We start from the raw sequence: 22,211 nt of genomic DNA, 5'->3' as shown, positions 1-22,211 counted from the left end.
CAGGAGGAGAGCCGCAGGGACTACAAGGGCCACCACCAGAACATTTTTAAGCCCTACCATTCAAGTGGAAGAAGTTGCTCCGTCAGCTGTTGCTCAACAGCTTGGCCACTGAGTGCTGGCAGCTGCATGATATGGTGTCCCAGATCAACCAGTGCAGTAAGCAGCCACAGCTCCAAAGTAGCTCCAGTTACTTTTCATCCCTTAAGAGGCAGCAGGACACCACATTTCTCCTCCAGTGACTCAGATCCTCTCCAGTCCCACATCTAACTGTGCTCTAGAGAGGGCACATCTTGGGAAAACACCAGCATACAACTCTTCAGGGTCTGCCAATATCTGTGCTGGCTAATATTGCCAAGAACACCATTTTTAAAATTAAAAACAAAGGCCAGTTCTAGGTACTTATCTCATCTTGTCAAATTTACCAATCTGTGCAGGCATAATGACACTGCATATTTCTTAAGACACCACAAAACACTGCCTGACAGCTGGCCCTGTCCCTCCTAAAATGGATATTTCTATGGAGGACGCACAGCATCGTGAGAGCAGACAGGGGGTTATGCACTTTATGCATGCACTGACAGCACCTCACCTCCCATGCTAAAAACATGTCAGGTGTTTGACTTTGAGAACCGGCCATTTCTGAGCTCTGGTATCTGACAGAAAACGGTACTGCAAACAGTCTGCAACGTGGGGCCTTTTGTTGAGGTTCTTATGCCACAGTCATCACAGGGAAAATGAAGTGCCCAGAGTATAGCAGGTCTGAAAACGCTGATGATTGCAAGTGCCGAGATCTGTTTGGGCTCCAGAAAACTTACAGATACATAAGTGGGACATGACAGGTTTCAAGTCAGAGAGAACTTTTTACTGAAATCACAGCACTCTTACAGTTCTTGACTGGATATATTTGAGAAACTGCCTGCCTGACCTAGTCTGCAGAATGTGAGGATAACTCTTCCTTCCTACCCTACCTGTCCCCTACTCAAGGTGTTTTCACTTGTTCTTATCTAGGAGTTTTCATGGTGAAACGCACCAATGTTTTCTCTGGGTCAAACAACTGGATACTTATTTATTTTCAGTTAATTTAGCACCTTCAATACCTACATGCTGGAGAAACAACTTCACGCACAGAAACAAATTCATGTGTAGAGGGAATGCGAAGCTTTATTCAACACCTCTATTAATAAAGAATTTATCTACAGAAATAAGTATAAAGGAAAAAACAAAGATCTTCAAACATGCATTGTAATGAACTCTTGGCCTCCCAAAATGCACATGCACTTGCTTCAGGGAGTTCACACGTGTTCATGTGCACCAGCACATGAGATGCTACCAGGTAAAAGCGACCGATTCCCTTATCTATCCTTGCAACGACCTGGATCCAGGTGCCAGAGCACCGCAACTGCTTCCACCACGGCATTTAAGGTTAATAGTTTGCTTCTGCTAGAGAGGAAGCCCAGCTGGCCCAGAAATCAATGCTGAATTAAATCAGAGGCACAGGAATGGCTAGTGAAGAGAACCGAGAAACCGTAACAGGGGACTCCAGCAATAACTGGAATTGCCTTCCAGGAGCCAGCTGCAGCAGACTGCTGCTAACACGCTCTGCCTGGTTACTGCTGCTCCGTTCCACTTCACTCGCACATTGCTCTTGCCACTGCTCCCACTGCCAGCTGCTCCCCCACACTGCCACGCCAGCCCAGGGCACTGTGCCCTCTCCTCTCGATGGAGGCAGCCTGGGAACAACTCAGCTCTCCCAACTGCTTTCAGCAGCAGCATGTTTGTCTCGCACAGCTGCAACACTACCTTGGAGCAGACGAATCAGGGCTCCTAAGCGGATTTCTTTTCATCCATATTTGTGCTCTGCGAGGATTTATTGTGCCTGAGATATTTAACAGCGAGATGCAGGGGTGTAAGCAGACCAACACATTTTCCACTACTGATCACGTGTCTATTGGTAACAAACATCCGCATTATATTTTCGTTACTTCCATATCCACCTGAGCTAAGTCTAACAGCCTGTTCAGGGCTGGGGGCTCAACAGTCTCGTCTTGGGAGCCAACCCACATCTCACTCCTCTCGCAATTTACTTGAATGCATTTCTCACTAGCTTCACTTGGTCCTTTATGGTATTTCTCCGTCTTGCACACAGCACTGCCCAACGCAGTCATTAGAGAATATGCATGACTGCTGACATTGGTGGTGATCTGTATTGGTTAATTTGCAACACCTTAGGGGGAAAAAAAAATCCATGTTTTTGGTGCATGCAGTTCCTGATGAGTAGGCACTTAATTACTATTAGATAGTTACTGAATGCTAAAGAACATATTGCAAGTACTTCGAGCACGTGCCCTGACCCAGGTAACTAATAAAAGGCTTTTTCATTTTCTTTCCCTGTCAGATCATTTCTAGAGAAGAGGTAACATGCTGGGGTAAGCCTCAGCTGACTGATGCCTATTCACAACAGTGGAGATGCTCACTGAGCCAAACTCGTGTCTGATGCAGGCTGCCTTGTAACCTCGTGGGATGAGAAGTTTATAAATCAAGGCAGAATATATCCACAAGGCACAGACAGAAGCTTAAAAAATAGCCCCAAATTTATTACTGTTTTTAGCAGCCAAACTGATGATTAAAGCACCTTAGATTTAAAACTTCAGCTCCAGCACTGGAAGCAGAGTGGCAAAGGGGAATCTAGATAAACTCCATTAAAAATGTATCTGTCATCTCAGAAAAATACAGTTCAGAGAGCCCATTCCCTCTTCCCTGCTCCACCTCAGCTAGACCTCTCTGCACCTGGTACTCAGCCACTGAAGATGAATAGAAAGATTTCAGATGTACACAGTATGGAATTGCAGTGTAGTTTCCAGTAGGAGAAATGAGATTAACACACTTATTTTTATTTTACACCAGAAGGAGCCCAGGTGATACCTTCAATGGGGGCAGATGAGCTGGTTAGAGCCTACGGCACTGCAAATAGGGCAACAGCTTTTCAACCAGCAAGATTGAGCAGCTTCTCCTGCAGTTTCAGTTCTGATGCATCCCATATGCCTGCCACTGCCCTCGGGCCTGCTCTGACACTCTCAGGTCTTCTCCTCATGGGGCACAAAGGCAGCATTGTAGCTGCAACACAAAGCTCCCCACCGTGTCAGCTCTGTCCTTCCCAAAACTGCTAACGTACCGCATCATGTCCCAGCCAGCACAGGGACGGACGGGCAGCCAACTGCACCACACTGCAGGGCTGAACAGTCGTGGTAAAAGAAAAAACAGGAAACTTATTCCAAATATTGAAACATGATGCAGGGAGATTAAGATGGAGACAACAATTATTAACAAGTCAGAAGTATTTCAGCTGCTCGGTAGCTGGTGAGCTGCTGGTTAGAGACAAGAGCAGCACGGCTGTGACAAGGACAATGCTCAGCACGGGGTTATGGAGCCTGACCAAGCCAGCCCCACCACGACGTTATGCTCTGACCCCCCACTGCAGGCACTTCTCAGGAAAACCACAGGAAAAGGCAAGGCAAGGGAACAGCTGAGAGAACTGGTGGTCACTTAAATATGACAAAATGGGTCCAATCAGACTTCTGAGTGGAAGCAGATCTAGAAAACAAACCAATGCTGCTGCTATTGCCTCAGTTACCCTCTCAGTAGCCACTGAGCCCGGACTGTAACATCAGCATGAGCTGATGAAGTGGCTCCTGCAAGGCACAACCAGGGAGCAAGGGGCAGCTACCGCCAGTGCCTCTGCATTTCCATGCAGACTCCCTGAGCTTCACTCCCAGTCACCTTAGGGGCACCAACACGTTCTGAGCCAGGTTTAGGATACATTCACACCACACCCGTGCAGGCTGATGCCAGAAGCAGCCCGAAACCTGCAGGGATGAGATTTTGTGTCCCCGCTCCACCCCTTCAGCAGGCCAGGCCATGGGGCTAGACCCATGGCTGGGACCCATCCCGGGGACAGGGCAAGCCATGGAGGAAGAGTCAGACTTACCCTGAATCAGGCCCCAACGGCAGCCTCACGGCCCAAATATCAGCACATTGAAGGTCCCTCTTAGACCACAGCCCCAGCTTCATTGAAAGCACAGCTCACAGGGAGCTCGCTAGACCTAAAGCGCCTGCAAAGCCTCATCCCAGAGCTTCTCAAGCTCAGCATAAGTTGCTGGCAGTGTGAGAAGCCTACTGTAAACTCCTGACAGCATGAAACCTCTCTGCCACATGGCTGCTGCCCTCTGCACACACACACATGTTCCTCTGAAGCAGCAAAAGTCAGGGTGCAAACACAGGCATTTGCTTCAATGAAGTGCGTGCCCATGGCACGGTAGCCTCAGCAAACACAGACTTCTCTTGCCATCATTACCCATTGCTATCTGGCTCAGGGGAGGCTGTGAGCTGCCCGTTTCTCCTTATGTTTTCAGTGTTTTCACTGCTGGCTAAAGCGTAGTGCACCAATAAAGGTAAGAAGTGAAGATGGCTTCTTGGAACTTGAGAAGAAGCTTCTTCCAGTTTCAGGTAATGACCCATTTCGGTCCGTGCTGATGCAAAGCACATGGAGTAGTCACGCTGTTTTTGCTAATAACCACAGCAAATCTGAGTCAAGATCTGCTAGGCAGCTCTGGCCCAAGGCCCATCACCTCTGCAGCACTAAGCACAGCTTTTACTTGCTGGGATCTTTCTCTCCCTTGCTCCCAGAGCCTTTCACATAGGGCTTGGCACAGCAGGCAGCCCACAGTGGGGCAGCCCAGCACTTCATCCTCCAGAGACAGCCCCAGTGCTCCAGCAGCAGCAGCTGCCCTCCCAACAACCCAGCTCAGCAAAACAGAAGCTGCCTGGCTAAGAAGCACCAACACAGCTCCTTCCTTCCCTCTGCAAAGGATCCTTGCATCTGAATCCCACCTCACCAGGACTTATCACTGCTCCCCTCAGGCAGGAGGAGGTATCTCAAGTGCTCCACTTGCCATCAATTTTAACATTACTGCCCACATCCTGGGCATCTACTTCCCCTCATGGTTCCAGTACATGGGTATAAAGGAATTTAAACTGGTACCTCAGTGTGGGGGTCTCTGATGCTTACATGGGAGAAGGAGACTCTGAATCTCCAAAACTCCTTATCCCATGAGCACTGGTGAGCCTCCAAGTGATAGTTTAAAAAAAAAAAAAAAAAAAATGTAAGAAACAATCTCCAGCCTTTTTACATTCACCTTTTACAACATTTTAATCCTTCTCCCTGTCTGTCTTCTATGTCTGTCCCTAGGGACACCCACTCCTACACTAAAGTCATTCCACAGACAAGATGGAAAGTCTTTGGAAGGTGCCAGAAAGCTACAAGAGTCAGCGAGGACTCTGACAACAGCCCTGTAGTCAGAATGAATGCTGAACGTGGGAGAGCACTCTTCTTGGGAGCCCTTCCAGACCTTCAGTCTGCATGAATAAGGCAGCAAAGAACAGAGGCAGGAGACGCATTAACACCTCTGCACCAGACCCTTAACAGATTCGTGTCTTTTCAGCTGCAGCAGAGCCCAAACCTCCTTTTTCCCCTCCCCCCTAGTTCCACAAAATAACCTAAGGATCAATGGGAAAAAAAGAAGAAAACCTGAGCAATCCCCAGAGGCCAAGTCCTCTGACAGCAACACATATCCCACTGCCAGGCCTGCTGCAAAAGGGAAGCGAAGAGAAGAAAACAGTGTATTGCCACCCAAGCTATAACCAGACAGAACGCAGAGTACCCCAAGCCAAGCAACAGAGGAGAAGACGGAAGTGTTTCTCTCCAGTCACCTAGAAAAACCTCCTTCAGAATAAGACATCAACAAGTTCCTAGGGCTAGTTACACAATATTTCTGATTCATGAAGTTCTCAGGCCTCACATCAGGAAGAATCAGAAGCTGTAACCAACTATACTCTCCCTCACCCTTTTCTTGCTACAGGTACACCCCGCAGTCTTCTTTGTCTTTGTGCTGACATTCAGTTCTGTACCCACTGCCCTAGCAACAGAAGTAAAGCATGGACAGACCACAATTTTTTTGAAAACAGAAGTCAAACAGCCTTGCAAGTAAATCACCCCTCATTAAAATGCTTGGCCATGGCAGCTGGCCCATCCTGCTGCTATGCAATCTCTCCGTAGTTCTCTGTTACCAGCTTCCCAAAGCCGTTCAGCCACATGCACACACACAAGCACTCCAAAGGAGCCACTAGAGATAGACTCTGGGGCATAAAACTTACCACCAAAGAAAAAAATATCTTTGATCTGTAGGGCAATGTGAAGTAAGAGGTGGGACTGCAAAAGCTGTTATATTGTCCTCCTTTCCTCAAGGGACTCTGAAGATACAAAATTCAAACCAGAATGGATGATCCTCTGAGAACAAAGTGCAGCAGAAATGGAGTAATTTGAGGCAGGCTCTGCACACTTGGCCTCTCCACACAGATGGTGGCTCTCCTGCATCTGCCCAGGGAATCAGAGCTCCTCCCTTCTGCCTAGGAGCTAGATCAGCAGGTAAAGCAGTAAAAGAACTGGTATCCCAGACTCACACCCACCTCATTTTCTGTATGAGGACTAATCCCTTTGACAGCCCCTCTGCAGGGAGGGAAGAGGGTTCTACCTCCTGGATCTGCAGAAGAGGAGGATCCTGCCCTTCCCTCCTCCTCTGCTGTCCCACTGATGGCTCTGTCACCTTGCCCTTCCTCCTCCTCAAAGACCACCGTCCCTCTCCCTCACTGCATTCAGCAATGCCTAAATACCACTCAGTAGCTGCTTAAAGGTTTTATTCAAGACAAACTACTGAAGTCAAGGCCTGTCTCCTTCCATTCACATTTAGGCTAGAGCCTTAATCCTGCTGCAGTCTGCTGAGAGCTCAGGGAGCAGCCACACATACACCTGGGGTTATCACAGCAGAACACAGACCTGTGCCATCAGGTAAAGACACTCACAGTAAAAGCCCAGAGCACTACCAGCAGAGCCACACAGGCACTGAGGGCTCTGTTCTTCAGTGTGCTGAGCTTCCTGGACCTAAGCCACCAACACATGCAAGTGGGATTAACTACAGGATACCAGTGGGCGTGTGCAGCCACGACAGTGCTTCTTCCCTGCTCCCTTCAGCCCAGCTGGTGAGTTGGAGCAGATTCAGGTACTCCTAGATATGTGCTACATCTTCAACTAGTGTCAAAGACATCCTTCATTTGTTCCGTGGGAGTCATCAGATCGAAGCTAATCGTACAGCTGAGCCAAAGGTGAAGTGCTCAGAAAGTTGCAAAGCAACACTGAGATGCACGGAATTTCTGCAGGGAGGAAAGAGTTGAGTTCTCTCTTATTGCACAACTGGGATGAACAAAAGGGAGACAGATTTTCTACATTCAACGTTTTTATAGAATAGCAGCCTTCCTACCATAGTTATTTATAAAGAAATGCTACAGACTGTGTTAAATTATATGCTGCAGAATTTCAAAAGATGCCTTTAGAAGTGATAAAAATTTTTTTCTTCCTCTATGAACATTCAGAGTCATTTCTAGGGAATTTTACTGATTTATTTCCAATTTAATACTGACAGATCCCGTAAGAATTCTGGTATATCCACATGTACCTGTCTCTGATCAGTTCTTAACTATGGCAACTAAATTCCCTTGCATTCAAAAAGGAATTCTTGTTTTGCCTGCAAGAAAGGACCAGCAAGGGCTGCAGCTGACAGAAGCAGCTGCAAAAATGGCCACCATAAAGTCTGTTTTTGCCATTCCAGAATGTCCCCTCAGATCTGTCTGGCCTGTCTCTGCAGTCTGTCCAACCCTCTCCTTCCCTCTGCCTCAGACTCCTTATCTCAGCTACATTAAACCCCAACCTTTTCCTACCCTTTATTCTCCCCCATCACCACAGGTTGTTCTTAGATCAAATGCCATTAACAAGCAATGTGCCACTGGAGTTTTCCAAGCCTGAAAAAAAAAAAAATCTGAGAAAACTGCAGTACATTGTTTAAAAGCGCTTCCATTCACAAAGCTAGCACAACTCAGCCAAGGACAACTCGAAGGTCATCAGCACAGATCCAAGAAAAAAGGCAGAGACTCCTTCACCAGGCTGTCACACACTAGAGTGACCGGGCTTGCTCTCTGAGTAAAAAGCTTTTCCTGCTTGTAGAGGTCTAAATAAACACACATTTACAGTTTACATAAAATGATAACGTCACTCTACATTGCATTCTATCTGAAACTCTTCCAGGGGATAAAGTTGTTAATGTTATAGGACAAGCTATTATCCATTCACACAGGATTTTCTATGGATTCCACAGGATTTTCTAATGGATTTTTTTCTAGTGAATTTAATGTCTGCAAAACATTTTCTTTCCTCACTGAGAAGGCACAGCCCTGTTACAAGCCAAATGAGTTCCTCTCATGCCCCCCATCCATCAAGTAGAACTCATCATGGGCTGACAGGAACAATTTCTGTATCTAAAACATTAACACATTAGCTAGCATATGCTGGTGTCCTCAACTAGAGGAGGCAAATCGCATTTTAACCCCTGCTGAAGCAAACCCTGGGAACAAATCCAAAGGTTACCTTTGCCAGCAAAGACAGATTGCAGAACACATACTACGCAAGTCAGCTAACACACCAGATATCACTTTTCTTTTTATTCCCCAGTGAAATGAAGACCTAAGAGTGACAAACCAGTGCAGAAGTCTTGTGCAGTGTGGTCTTTCATTCTTCAGCTTAAGTTTCTTCCAAGAACATCAGCTCTAGGGGCGAGTTCATGACAGGGGACAGGGACAGCTCCACTACTACTGAACTTGTCCCCACAGCCCACCCAGCACTTGGGACACCAAACTGCCTTTCCTCCTCCAGGGCATCACACAGATCCAGAGGGTGACTCTTGTCTCTCTGAAGCTGAGATCTCCCACTAACCCTTTTTGATAGATCAAAGTACTTTAATTCTAAGGCCTATTAATAAATAGGTGCATGCACATACAGATACAAACAATGTATGTCTGCAAACTCTTACCTGAGCCATTTCTGCCTTCGGGGTGGTTTTGTGAAAGATATTCTCCAAAAGCCCTTGCCGCTCTGCACATCCAAGCACCACAGAAGGCAGCGGGAAGAGGAAAAAAAAAAAAAAAAAAGAGATGAGTAATGGTTAAATGCCAAAGAAAGAAGGAGCAGTTCAATACACACTGCTGCTTTCCCTCAGCTTCAGGTGACACCAACTTAAACAAGCTGCAGTAATAGTGCAGGCTACCCCATTAATGTGCCTCAGTTTTCCCCTGGCCAAAGCATTTCCTTAAACAGAGTTGGATTACAAAGACAGGACTGGTTTAGCCTTCAATTTCTCTGCTAAGACTGAAAATGATGAAATGCACCTGTGCTAAACTTGGTCTCATTTCTGTGGTGCCTTTATCTCCCAGCTAGGAACTAGACCACTGCCTCTAGCCACCCTGTCTGAGTGATGCTCCTTCCTGCAGCCCAGGGGAGAAGGTATCTCCATCCCAACTATCACCCCAGCCTGCCTTTCTATGCTGATTCTGGATGCTCCCATCTAGCAGCAAGCACTGCTCAGATATTCATGCTAACACCCATTTCACCTGCCCTGACCCTCAATTCTCAAGCACTAACTACATCAAGGTTACTGGACAACCTTATTTGAGAGACCACAAAAGCAGTTCGCTGTGCTCTGATGGATTTAAGTCCCATGGATGACAGATTTTACTGAAATATATTCATACTCAACCAGGCAGGGTGCGCTTAACCCTTATTACACATGAAGGCCTACGTAAGAGAGCAAACCTATGAATATTCCAACCTGGGAAAAGCTTTCTGCATTCAGCCCACACATGAAAGGGAAGGTCAAGGCATGCATTCCCCAATATAACACCGGGTGGATGCTTGCAGACAGCGGGATCAAACAGGCACCCCCCTCCTTGGGAAGCCAAGATGAGTACTCAGCCTGCAAGCACGCTGGCATCTCTTGCAGGGGGAGGCGATGAAGACATGACGAGGGAAGAAATCTTTGTGTCACAGCACCATGTCCACCAGCCTCCTCCTTCAGGGGTGCTCAGCCACAGAAAACCCCCCTCCAGCTCAAGGTGCACCAACAGGCCACGCTCAGAAAGGCCACTCAATGCCTAAGTGAAGGGCTTTGGCCTCCAAAACAACCTTCTGCTCTGCTACCCAACGCCACACTATATCCCAGTTCGGGTAGCCAGGATTTTTTCCTACTGCCTTTACACATCCCCTCCCAAAGGGGAAAAGATGAAAAAAAACTAAAAGGTATCTCCCATAGCGACTAGGGCTGGAAGGAGTGGGAAGTCCATTTGTCATCCACAGCCAGCAAAGGGGATCGATATGAATGATGAAGAAAGAGAGCAATTTAATCTCTCTGGGACTGAATTTCAGCACAGCCAAGTGCAAAACGCTTTGGAACAGTGCAGCTGGAGCTGTGCAAGAAGCAAGGTTTAACCTCTGCGTCATTATAGGCTAACATACGGAGCTGAGGCTCTTCTGTTTCCAGACTCCTGCCCGTCTAGTACCAGGCTGTACCTTTAGACACCAGCCTGGGGTGGCAGTTGCCCAAAGTGTCTTGTCTAGTGCCTACGCAGTCCCTGAGATGGTCACGCACAGGCTGTGTCACAGGGAGGAGCTGTACAATTAGTCTACAAAGCACTAAGGGATGACTGCCATGGCTCACCCATTTGGGAGGACAAGTGCCTCATGGCTGTTCCTTGTCCTCATTACCTTTCAGGCTAAAATGCAGGACTTGGTCTTGGGACAGCAGACAAATGCAGATTTGGGAGCTGGATCATGGCACCACCAGGCCATAGCTCTCCTCCGGAGCTGCTCCCACACTCCAGCTCAGAAGGGGCTAAGGCTCAGCCAGAAGCCGCAGCTGGTCTCGCTTAGCCCCCAAAATAGCCCTGCTTCCAGCAGAAGGCTGGGCTAGGGACTTCCAACATCTCTTTGGTGAGGACAACGGGACACTTCTATCCTTGGAAAACACTTTGAAGTTTCTCTCCTGCATCAGCAGTCACTCCATGGAGAAGAATAATAATGAGCAAATTATCAGTGAGAGAGCACAAGGATTTATACATAAATATACTCTGAACTACGAAGATAAAACTTAGTTTGTAACTAGTTCAAAAGCTCCAAGAGCATCTATTGCTATCCTCCATTCATCTCTACCAAACCATCTGCCCTAAAATCTGAACCAAGGCTTCATCCTTGGCTTGCAGACCGTGAGCTCCTGACCTGCAAGTGGCTAACATGGAGCCAGGGAAGCGCTGCTGCCCTCCATCCCACTCATTCCACAGCAAGAACAGTGTCGCTCAGAACCAGAGCCCGAGTTTACAGGTGCTCTGCAGCCTCCCATTTCCCCAGGCAGAAGAGGCAGAAGGGTTGGATCCTGCATGCCAGAGCCCCCTGACAACAGCCCAGATCTCTCCTCGCAGAGCAGAAGCACAGCTGAGGAGCACAGAGCTACTCAAAATGCTGCTGCAGCTGTGGCCCTGTTGCTGCACTGCTCTCACACGCCGCTGGCCAACCCACAAGCAAACGACCAGGGGCACTCGATCACAGTTCTCTAGTGACAGCCAATGAGCCAGAGAAGCCCGCACAGAACAGTGTGCATCAGGGGTTTTCCAGCCAATTACACTCCAAACTTCAGACTAATTTTTTGCCTATTATCTCAGTGGTTCCCTTCTACATTCCTGCCTCCCATGTGCCACCAGCTTCTCCTTGGCTGCGCCTCAGCTGATCTCCCACAGATGTCTGCATGTGCCCTTTGCCAGGGGGACTCTGATGGCCACACTTGCTCCTTATGCCTTGCTTTGCCAAGCCTTTTGTGCTCCTTCCCTGCCTCACTGTGCTCAGTCACCCCAGTTCGCCAGTATTATCAGTCTGTCATTTACCCCATCTCCTCGGCTCTCTGCTGACACGATCAAAATAAAGTCAGAGCAAAATCCAGACAGATGGTAACTGCTCTGTTCACCCCATTCCTTTATCAACACGCAGTATTAATGCAGGCTGCACGATTGTGGTTTTCTCTAAGCTCAGTTCTGCCACCCTATCACAGCCACCACCACCAAGTCCATCAAGCCTACTTGTGGCATTGGACAGAAACCATCCAGCTGGGCTCAGAGCCGAGACACCTTGAGACAAGTTAACTTGTAAGAGAGAAAAGAAGGAAACCTGCTTCACCCAAGTGACATGAAGCGCAAGGTGCCTTACAGATACACGGCAGATGAGCTATAACCCTGCGAAAGCAGCATACAAATGAGCAGGTACTACTGAGAAGTAGTCAGCTGATGGCATGACAAGTTCAGCCCTGACTCATCTAGAGGGAGGTTTTCATTTTGGTGGCAGATCAGACCTGCACGCAACACAGCCAGTACAGTGTGATTTAGCAGAAGGACATCAACCAGGGACCGCTGCCTTCGTGCACTGAGCTACTGACCGTAACCAGCAAAACCAAGACTGCCGCTGCCTCAGAGGGAACGCTGACATCTTCTTGGGCTGCTTCTCCATCAGAGAAGACTTCCAGGCTGCACTGGGTGGCATGGGGTAGTGCAACACTGGCAGCAAAAGCAGCTGCCCCTCTGCAGGCATTTCTCAGTACTCATGGTGCACTAGATGCCAAAGCTGGACTCAGGTCTGGAAGAGAAACAGACTGAGAGCTTGTAACGAAGCACAGAAATTTAGACATACGTTTGCTAGGAGAAGGAAAGCGGCCAAATAACAGAGATATCAATTACAACGTGATGAGCATGGAATAGCCTTTATGTCTCTGAAATAATCACATCAACAGGATAGAGGGGGCCTTGATGCCTACTGGCAGCTATGAGAAATTGATGCACACAAATTTATGCACTCCGCTAAACTGACACTGAACTGAGAGGAAAAAATGTGTATTGAAACACTCGGCGATACATGAAAGCCCCGTGATAACTCCATTTCAAGCACTGCCGCAGGATAAGCCAAACTTAAAAGTATTTGGGAGGATTACATGGGAAAATAAAGAACATCCACCACCCTCTTATGCATCCTCTGAAGTACTTACTGCCCAGAGCAGGAATCTGTCGTGACAGCGTCTGACAGTGCCGCACTTCAGGAACCCAGGAGCAACATCTCCTGCCCCAGCAGGACCCACGTCCTACAGCAGCAGCCCTGATCGCCACCAGGCAGGGAGAAGAACACCAGCAGCATGCCCACAGCAAACAGCTCAGTCATTACAGGCTGTTGACATCTATATCATTTAAATCTAATAGTAACAATAACCTGCCAAAAGCTGCCATACACGTGTACCTGGAAAATTTAAAATTCTCATTCAAAGAAGGGAAATCAGAAGTCACTGATGAAACTTGAAGTCCCCACAGTCTTGGGGGAATTTATATTCACAAAGCTCTGGCAGGAGGAACAAGGAAAAAGCAGGAAGAAGAAGGTAACTGAAACATGAAAGAGTTCTTACCATTCACAGGAAAATTCACAATCAGAAAAAAAGGAATCTAGACTGCATGGAGAACCCTGATCTAAGCCAAGAAATTACTCACGCGGTAAGAAACCTGAGGCAAGGAACACATTCAGCATTTTGTCAGTATAAGATATGCCCTTTCTCAGCAACTACATCTTCGTGGCCTTGTTTAAAGGCGTCCTCTGGATGCCTCTAGTCAGCAGAGGGGAAGCGCGATCAAATCCTCCTCCCTCCAAGGGGTACCTTGGGCCAGACACCAAGGTCCTGGGTAAGACAAAGCACATGCTCTGTTCATGTATTTCGCGTGCTAACCATAACAAGGAGAAGTGCTTCTGGAACACCCGGCGAAAGTCTCCCGTCTTAGTTGCCCACATTATCACACCCTCCCCAAGGAAAGCTGCAGGCCAGAGTCATGCAAAGTGGACCTGAAGGGAAAGACTTGGTTTATTGCCACATTTGGGCTACCAGCACTGTTCTGTAGGGACCAAGGCTACAAGGAAGGAGGCAGATAATTTCTAAAGGCTTTGGCTCATCTATGCCCTTAAAAGCGTGCTGAGGAAGCCAAGGAGAGCGTGTCAGATGCTTCTTGGCCAGGACCCTGACGAGAACTGCAGCAGGCGGGGAGCTGCTCGGCAGAGGGGCAGCACCAAGGTCAAGACTCTAGGACAACTACGCCATCCCTGCCACCCGTGTCGTGTCCCCAAAGCTGCAAGGCCAAAAAGCCCACAGGAAGGAAGCAGGGCAACAGCAAGACCTCACATCCACGCACTTCAAACCCGAGCAAAGCCCCACTGCCAGGCCAGCGCTGCCGGCGCAGGATGGGTGCACTGTGCTGCAGCTCTCTGAGAAGAGGACAAGGCTACAGAGAACACAGCTGGCAGCACCACAAATGCCCTCAGCAGGGCTAACACTGAGCAACTACGCCGTTAGTTTTGAGGAGCTACTTAGAAGACCTAACACACAACAAACTGCATGGAGCTTAATTAATTCTCCTGGGACAGGAGACTCCCCTGAGATGCTCTGCAGAGATTTTAATTAAAGAATTTAGGGAGCCTGCACCTTCTGCTTAAATCGCATTATTCACAACAGCAAACAAATAATGCTCCCTGCTCAGTAAGATGGGCAAATGCGCACACGTACCCCAGCCATGCATAATAAAAATATATCAGCAGCCACTCGGACTTGCATTAAATTTCAGGATCTGATTTCTCCTCTCAAAAAGTCACCTGCCCCAGGTGAAATATTAACAGGGCAGAGCTCAGCAGGTGCAGAGAAACAATCCCTGAGCGTCTCCTGCAGCACACGAGCAGGATCCCACAGCTGCCTACACAAAAGCACAGGGGAACCGATCATTGCAGCGCTGTTACCAGCGCAGGTAACCCAAGTCCCCAGCCCTGCTGGGAAGGACAGAGTAGCCTTTCTCTGTAGCCTTACCTACCGTCCTGCAGAGTCCTCTCCGTAGATAAAGAAGGACAAGTAGGATGCATGGAGGAGGACCCAGGGCAGGGCAGAGAGGATGCACCTGCCCCAGGAAGCCCAGAGAAAACCTTTCAGCGGGCAGATCGTCACTGCTGTAGAAATGCTGAGGGTGGCTAGGACTGCACAAGCCAGGGGCCTTGGATGCAAACCAGCAGCACCTGCTTCCTATCAACATCCTCTTCACACAAAGCTACAACCCAGTGAGCTCCCAATACATTTTCTGCCCTCCTCGAAGGCTTTTACAGCGAGGCATTTCTAAGGCAGGTCATGAATGTGGAGACAGAGGAGCACCTGTCCTATGCCATAATCTACGTGACCAGACACCCCTCAGAAACCTTACATTCCCTAGCCCAAGCCCACTTACCCAACCTTCCTGGTCAAACCACCACGGCTTACAGCAGCACCAGGCACCTCCGAGCTCCCACGTAGCAGCAGCGTGCCGGTAGGTGCAGCAGGTACATGGCAGACCAGAACCCCCGAGACACCTCCTGGACTCCACAGAGTAGACACTACATGAGTAGTATCTGCCCATCCTGATGCGGGCATTTGTATTCAAAACGCGTTCGCCGCTCTCAAACACCCACACTAACATTTGAAATCTTCTCGCCTATTACAGAATACGTTGTTTGTGTGACTGCCTGTCTAATCCTACTCCCAGAGCCCCATTACAACATTTATGGTGCATTTTGTGTCATTTCTTTACATCCACTTGGCTGATATCTGCCAAAGGGAATTTCACTGCCAAATCTTTGAACACCGTTGGAAGCACTCACGTTTGCAGTTACAAGCAGGGTGCATCATAACACGGGGAAAAGTTCCAGGTTCTGCCTGGACAGCTTTCTCCAGATGCACTCCAGACTCTGAACGACGGATTTCTTTACAACGCAAACACACAGCAACATATAGACATCTTTGGACGTGTTCCCCTCAAGCCATAAGGCTACATCCCTCCTTTTGGCACAGCAGAGATGCCGTAACGCTGAGCTATAGCCCCAGCGAGGTGACTGAGATCTCTCAGCAGCACGCATCAAGTCCTACACACGACTCTGGGTTATTCTAACGCAATTGTGTCTAACACAAAGGAGGCGTTATGTAACGCAGCTGAAAAGTTTATTTCTTCCCATTTTTCTCAGCAGCAAGGAGCTCTCCTGGGTGCAGCAGGCTCTGACAGACCTGCCTGTTCCAGGGCCGTGCCGGGGCAGCGGCTGAGCCCGTGCCCCAGGTACCGCGACGCCCGCCGCAGCGTGGCAGAAGGGTCGCTGCCGTCCTTCCAGGCGAAGGGCACAGAGCTCGGCTGCGGTAGCTTTATAAACTTAAGCGTGACCAAGCCCCAGATGCGTTTTCGAGGATCTCCTATGCTCCATGCTAGGAGCACCGGGACCAGACAATTCTGCGCTGTAGGACAAAGGGCACGGAACCAGGACAGGCGCCGTGGGGAGCCCAAGCCCCCCGGCCAGCCGGGGTGGCGGCTGAGGGCACTGCGGGAGGGGGCAGACGCGGTGGGTCCGGGTTTCCACGCGGGTGGGTCCCCGCTCAGGGGCAGGAGCCCCCTTGAACAACGCCGCCGACTCTGCCCGCGGACACGCGGGTGGCGTGCGAGGCACCGACCGTGCCCCCGGCTCCCCGAGAGCACCGGCACCGAGAGCAGCCTCACCCGCGGCCGGGGAGCGCCCGGCAGCCGCAGCGGGGCCGCAGGGGGAAGGACGGGGCCCGGAGCCCAGCGCCCCGAGCCCGGGGTCGTCGCCGCCCCGCCGCCACCCACCTCACTTTAGCCGCCACCGACGACATGGCCTCGTTCCTCAGCGTCTTCCTTTTGGACACGGCTGTGCCCATATTCGCGCGGGGGGCAGCGCTCATCGCACGACCCCGCGGCTGCCCCTGCCCCTGCCCATGCCGCGGCGGGGCCGGCTGCCGGGCGGCGCTCCCTCAGCGCCCCGCCATGGCCCGGCGGCGGCAGCGGCGCCCCCCGCCCCGACCCTCCCCGCCCCGCCGCGCTGCCGCTGCCCCCGGCGAGTGCGGAGCTCCGCCGCGGCCGCTGCCTCCTCATTGACTGCGGCAGGAGGGAGGGAGGGGAGGGCCCGGGCGCTGCCCGCCGCCCAGGAAGCGCCGCTATATTTGGCCGCCGGCTCCCTCCTCCGCCCCCGCCTCCTCCTGCCGGCGGCAGCAGCCCCCCCCTTCTCCCCGGGGAGGGTCCCCGCGCCGAGCCCCCGCCGGCTCCTGCATGCACCTGAGGTGAATTTGCAGCCCCCGTGCAGCCGGCTCGACCTGGAGCCGCCGCCCTGCTCCGAGGGGAGCGGAGCCGCCCCGGCCGCAGGGGGCCGCTGGCCACGGCAGGAGGTTTGGGGGTTTTGGGGTTTGGTTCCCGCAGGACGCCCCCGCACCCCGTGAGGTGGACCCCGAGTTGTGCCCCCCACGGGCTCGGGGCTGTGCAGACGGGGGCCGTGCCCTCAGGCTTCACCTCAGAAGGGTGGATGGATGCAGACAGGCACCCTCCTCTGCTAATTTCAGCCTCGCGGGGAACCTCTGCCACCAGCCCGAGCAGCGCCCATGGGGGCACAAGAGGTGACCAGAGGCAGCAGAGCCACGAGGGGCCTCGGCAGAGTCCTCCTTGTCCCCGCTGCCACCCGCCACAGCAAACGCCTTCCTCAGGGTCATCGGCTGCCGGAGAACAAACCCAGGTTGAGGAGCTCCCTTCTGACCTGCTGCTCCCTCAGCAAAGCCCCGACACATTGTCAATTCACGTATGTATGTCTTGATCCCAAGGTGTCTGGAAAAGTGCTTTTCCTGCAGAGAGTAGCCTATAAATCTGCTTTCAGGGCACCTGAGTCAGTGGGGACGGTTCACTTTTAATTATTATTCACAGTATATGCAGAAAAAGCACTTGGGCTGTCCCACTGACTCTGCAAGTCTTCCTTGTATGGAAGAGACTGAAAGTTTGGGAGAAAAAAAAAAAAAAAAAAGAACAACAAACTTCAACCCTCTCTCTCTCCATAAACTCCAAAGTAAAATCTGCAAGAAAACAGACTTAATTTTTTCAAGTCTTCATGCAACTATTTGGTTCTATTAACCTACCCCTTGAAAAACAAAGCAATTCATACAGAGAGCAGAAAACCCAGCTCCTCTGGCATGCACAGACACAAGGACCTGTACAGACAATATGTGAATAACAAATCTGCAGAAATGTATCTTTGCTTAGATACCAGCTGTGAACAGAAAAAGTTCCCTGTGTGCAGAATGAAGACATCACCGTGCTTTTTAGCTTAGCCCAGCTGACTGAAGGAGAGGTACTAAGTGACATCAGCCTCTCCATCAGAGCCACCCAACGAGCTGGTCGCCGTGTCCTGTTGGCTCAGTGGAGCTGCCCTTGCAGGCAAGGGTCACGCTCTTCCTGGGGGGTTTGCAACCCGAGCAGGATGAACGGGGCACAGCTGTTACCCAGCATTGAACCGAATGATGAGACAGCTTTAAACATTGCAGTCTCAATTCAATGTGCTAATACTGGAGAACAGGTTTTAGGGCATGTACGCCTCAGTCCTTTGTGTTGGAAGTAAGTGTGGTAGAGCTGCTCATCTAATTTGATGACCAGCCTTGCTTCACACCACTGAAAACAGAGACACACAGATCTAGAGGCGCACACACTGTCACAGCAATGAAGAAAAGAGAAATACATGGGAATACTTTATAAATAAACTCAGCCTGAGCCTTTGAACTGTGCTTTCCCCTCTTTTTCATAAATATAGGAAAAATGTTCTTTATTTCATAATATTTTTATGTTTAAATATTTTGCCAGTTGTTGCAAAGGTGTTTTTTTTTTAATGCAAACAAACAATAAATCATCAGATTTTCTACCTACCCCTGACACAATCCCCATCAAATCTACCTGGAAATACCCCAAAGTTGCTGTAGGTGACATTGTTCAGGTACAAAACAGAACCCAGCATCAATATATTGAATTTCTTCCTGCAGAAGAGGACTCCCATTAACTTTCTGCTCCTAACAATCACAAGCCCCACTCCCCTTCTTTCTTGTATAGTCATGCCACCAAAGTGCTTCTACAACAGAAAGTAAGACAGAATACACCTGTTTTTTAGGGAGCACCTTATAAAAACAAAACTGTGGAGAATGTGCCATACAATTAGTTGCAGTGAGGGAAGCAGTATTCAGTACTGTCAATTCCCAAAACTAAAAAGCAGGGATATCTCCACCTTCACCCCATTTTCAGACCACTATCTCCCACATCTGTGCCTCCTGGAGCTCTTGGAAACTCTCCTTCTTCCATCTCTCCGAAGGTCCAGTCCAACACAGGGCTCACTTCAAAGTCACTTTGGTGGCTCAGAGCTTGGGCAGATGGATTTTAGAGATCTCCAGTGATGGAGATGCCACCACCACTCCTGCCCCTGTCTCAGAAATATACCATTTTCACAGGGAAGGATTTTTTTTCCACGTCTCTAATTGTAATTTCCCTTGTAGCAATTCATGCCCTCTGCCTCTCAGCCTGTGCACCCCTGAGAAGGGCCCAGCTCCATCACTCTGTAGCCCACCCAAGAACTTGCCCATCTCTGCAGTTTCTCTCTTGCTCTCTGCTCCCTTCCTCACCCACATTTTTTTTCCTCCTTTGAGTTTCTCCCATTTTTGGGGGGTCTGCGTACCCCAGTGTGACAAAGATGAGGATGCAGCCAGTGTGCCAAACGCCTTCGTCTCATTAAGGCTGGCGAAATGCCTTTGCTTCGTGCTAGGAAAAAAGTCAGGCGAGCCAGGCAGACGGCTCCCCATCGCTTCTCCATGGCAACAGGCCTTCCAGACGCACACACGTAGGCAAGCAGGCCGAGGAGGCAGGGAGCATCACGGTCCCTCTGCCCAGACCCCAAACATCTACTTGTGGGGCTCCCTGCTGAGCTCACTTCACCCTAAGGGAGCAAACCCCAAAACAGCTTCAAAAATAATTGTAGCTGGCCAGAGAAATGCTCGCCTCTTTGTACCAGCAAAGGTGACATACCCCAAGCCCAAGACAGACGAAATTCATCCTGGCCACTGATGATTTTTATCTATATAAATGTGTCACACTTTAATAATCTGGTATCATAGAATCCTTTCAAACAAACCAAACAACAACAAAACCACACACTTTTCTAGTAGGAAACCCCGATGTCCTGGGCGTTGTTAGGTCTAAGCCTTAGATCAAACTGAGATGAAGTGGTCTGAGATGGTCTGATGACACTCAGGCTTGAAGGATACAATCTTTTCATGTTTAGAAAAGTCATTTTTGTCTGAACAAACAAAAGACTGTGTATCCTGTCAATTTAAATTCAAAAAGAGAATTAAGGTGAGCAAAAAATAAAAAACAAACAGTTACAGGAACAACCTGCAAAAGGCAAAGGCAAATAACAATAACTACTCTTCAAACTCCTGAAGCACAAGAAGCTTGCCAGAGAGTCAGAAGTTGGCCATGGTGCAACAGGAGCACTCGTAGGAGATAAGGTCAGAACAAAAGAACAAAGTGAATGTTTTGCAGCTGTAGTCAATGAGGACAAGCTCAGAGAAGCTTCTGTACCAGAAGTCTTTATAAGGACGTGGCACAGAATTCAGCTCACATTCACGTTGTCGGCAGAAGTTGAGGAATAAATGGCCAAACCAAAGAGTGCAAAATTCACAAGGCTGAGGTGGCATTCACCTAAGTGCTCTGGATGAGGAACTCAGGAATGAAACAGTGTAATTACTTAATTGTAGCATGTAATCACTGTGCATAACAGCCTCCATGTCCAAGAGCTCTCAGGTTACAAACGGGAAGGGTTTGGGGTTATTACAGACCATGAAGTCTGAGGCTGATCTTGGGCAAACTGATAGAAACTGTAGTAAAGAATATGATTAGTGTGTACTTGGATACATCTGAAATTGGAGGGGGGGGGGGGGAGACGAAAAAAAAAAAAAGTGGTTTTCCTTGAATACAGGAATGCCTCATAAAGCTATTACAATTCCTTAAAGGAGTCAATGATCATGAGATATAGTCTGCCTGGATTCCCAAAAGGTCTGTCACAGGAGTTTCTTACAGGAATACAGCTGTCATGGGATTAACAGAAAGGGCTTAAAGTGGATAAGTAACTGGTTAAAGGATTTCTCAGAAAATAGCTATCAATAGTCAGGCTCCTGAATAGACGGAGGTCTTGAATGGAGCCCCACAAGAGCTGTGTTGGGGTCTGCAGTCTTCAGTGTATTTGGAAATAATCTTGAAAAGGAGCTGAAAAAAGGAATGACAAAACTTGCTGATGATGCTAAGATATTCAGTGTCATAAATACATGAGATACTGAAGAATATACAAAGACCTCATGATAGTGAAAAACTAGGTAATAAAATGGCTCAGGACATCCAGTCCAGATAATTGCAAAGATATGCACACAGGAGAAAAACAATCCGAACTCCAGAGCACTGCACTGGGCTCTGAAGCCTTATTGTGAGAAACGGCCTCCTTTTCTCCCAGGTTCATCCGAATACCGTCCCCACCCAAGCTGCACTTGTGCATCACAGTCTGTTTGCTGCTTTGGATGAAGTACAAACCCAGGAGGCTGATGGGAAGCGACTCAGCACTATGGTAAGCATAAAAACAGGACAAAGCATGATATTTAAAACTGTTCTCATGCGAGATGACTGTAATTTCTTTGTTCCTAAGTGAGACCATGAACATTGTTGGTCCCTGCAGGTAACACCTTTATTTAGTTAACAGAAAGGGCACAATAACATGGTAGCAGTGTTGTGGAGGCGTGGGACCCCCACCCCTGGGGACTTTTCCCAGGGTTGGACAATGCCACAGTGCAAGCCTGAGGTGGGGGCATCTCCCAAGCAGGGGAAGTGCTGAGACCAGAGAAGTGCAGAGAGGACTGCCTCAGGCAGGGACATTTTTAGCCCCCTGCTCCTGCTGTTTTGCACGAAACTGCCCCAGGCATGGTGTTAATGGAGGGGCAAAGCACTGTCCTGAAAAGAGACAAACTGTCCATAAACACAGTGTCCCAGTTCAGCTCTTCTGACAAGTCACAACAGTCCTGAGAGACAGCAATAAATCCATGGTGGTGGGGGAGCCGGAGGAGCTGTCCGTGTTTATGTGTATAACAGTGCATGAAAAGAGTTTGGGGACAATGATTATTGTGTCCAACTGCAATGAGAAGCTCAAAGTCTCTCAGGTACCGGGAGGTCACTGAAATATCACCTAGCTAACTTCCCACTTGGCTAATTTAGTCACTTCAAGATGTTCCTGCTGAATTCATTGATTAGAAACCTCACCCTAATGAGGCACTGTAAGAAAATAACTTTCC

At 49.2% G+C, this 22,211-nt stretch overlaps 1 protein-coding gene across 6 annotated transcripts in view; it reads right to left on the bottom strand.

Annotated features, from left to right (window-relative positions):
• NSMF (NMDA receptor synaptonuclear signaling and neuronal migration factor) overlaps positions 1-16,885 on the bottom strand; it is a 43,708-nt gene extending 26,823 nt beyond the window's left edge. For 5 of the 6 annotated variants that reach the window (XM_084299310.1, XM_084299314.1, XM_084299313.1 and 2 more), the window contains exons 1-2: positions 16,669-16,885; positions 8,973-9,034 (exon numbers count right to left, since the gene is read on the bottom strand). In XM_084299310.1, the coding sequence (XP_084155436.1) occupies positions 8,973-9,034; positions 16,669-16,763 (157 nt within the window). In that variant the 5' untranslated portion in view covers positions 16,764-16,885. Of the gene's footprint in view, positions 1-8,972; positions 9,035-12,413; positions 12,487-16,668 lie in introns of those variants that run through there. The other variant, XM_084299312.1, reaches the window with a different exon arrangement.
• Between the last annotated feature and the right edge of the window lie 5,326 nt (positions 16,886-22,211).

This window comes from Netta rufina, assembly GCF_964035555.1.
Source record: "Netta rufina genome assembly, chromosome: 20".
Classification (NCBI taxonomy): Eukaryota; Metazoa; Chordata; class Aves; order Anseriformes; family Anatidae; genus Netta; species Netta rufina.
Note: the sequence above shows the minus strand (reverse complement) of the source record. Positions and strands in the feature narration are given on the sequence as shown.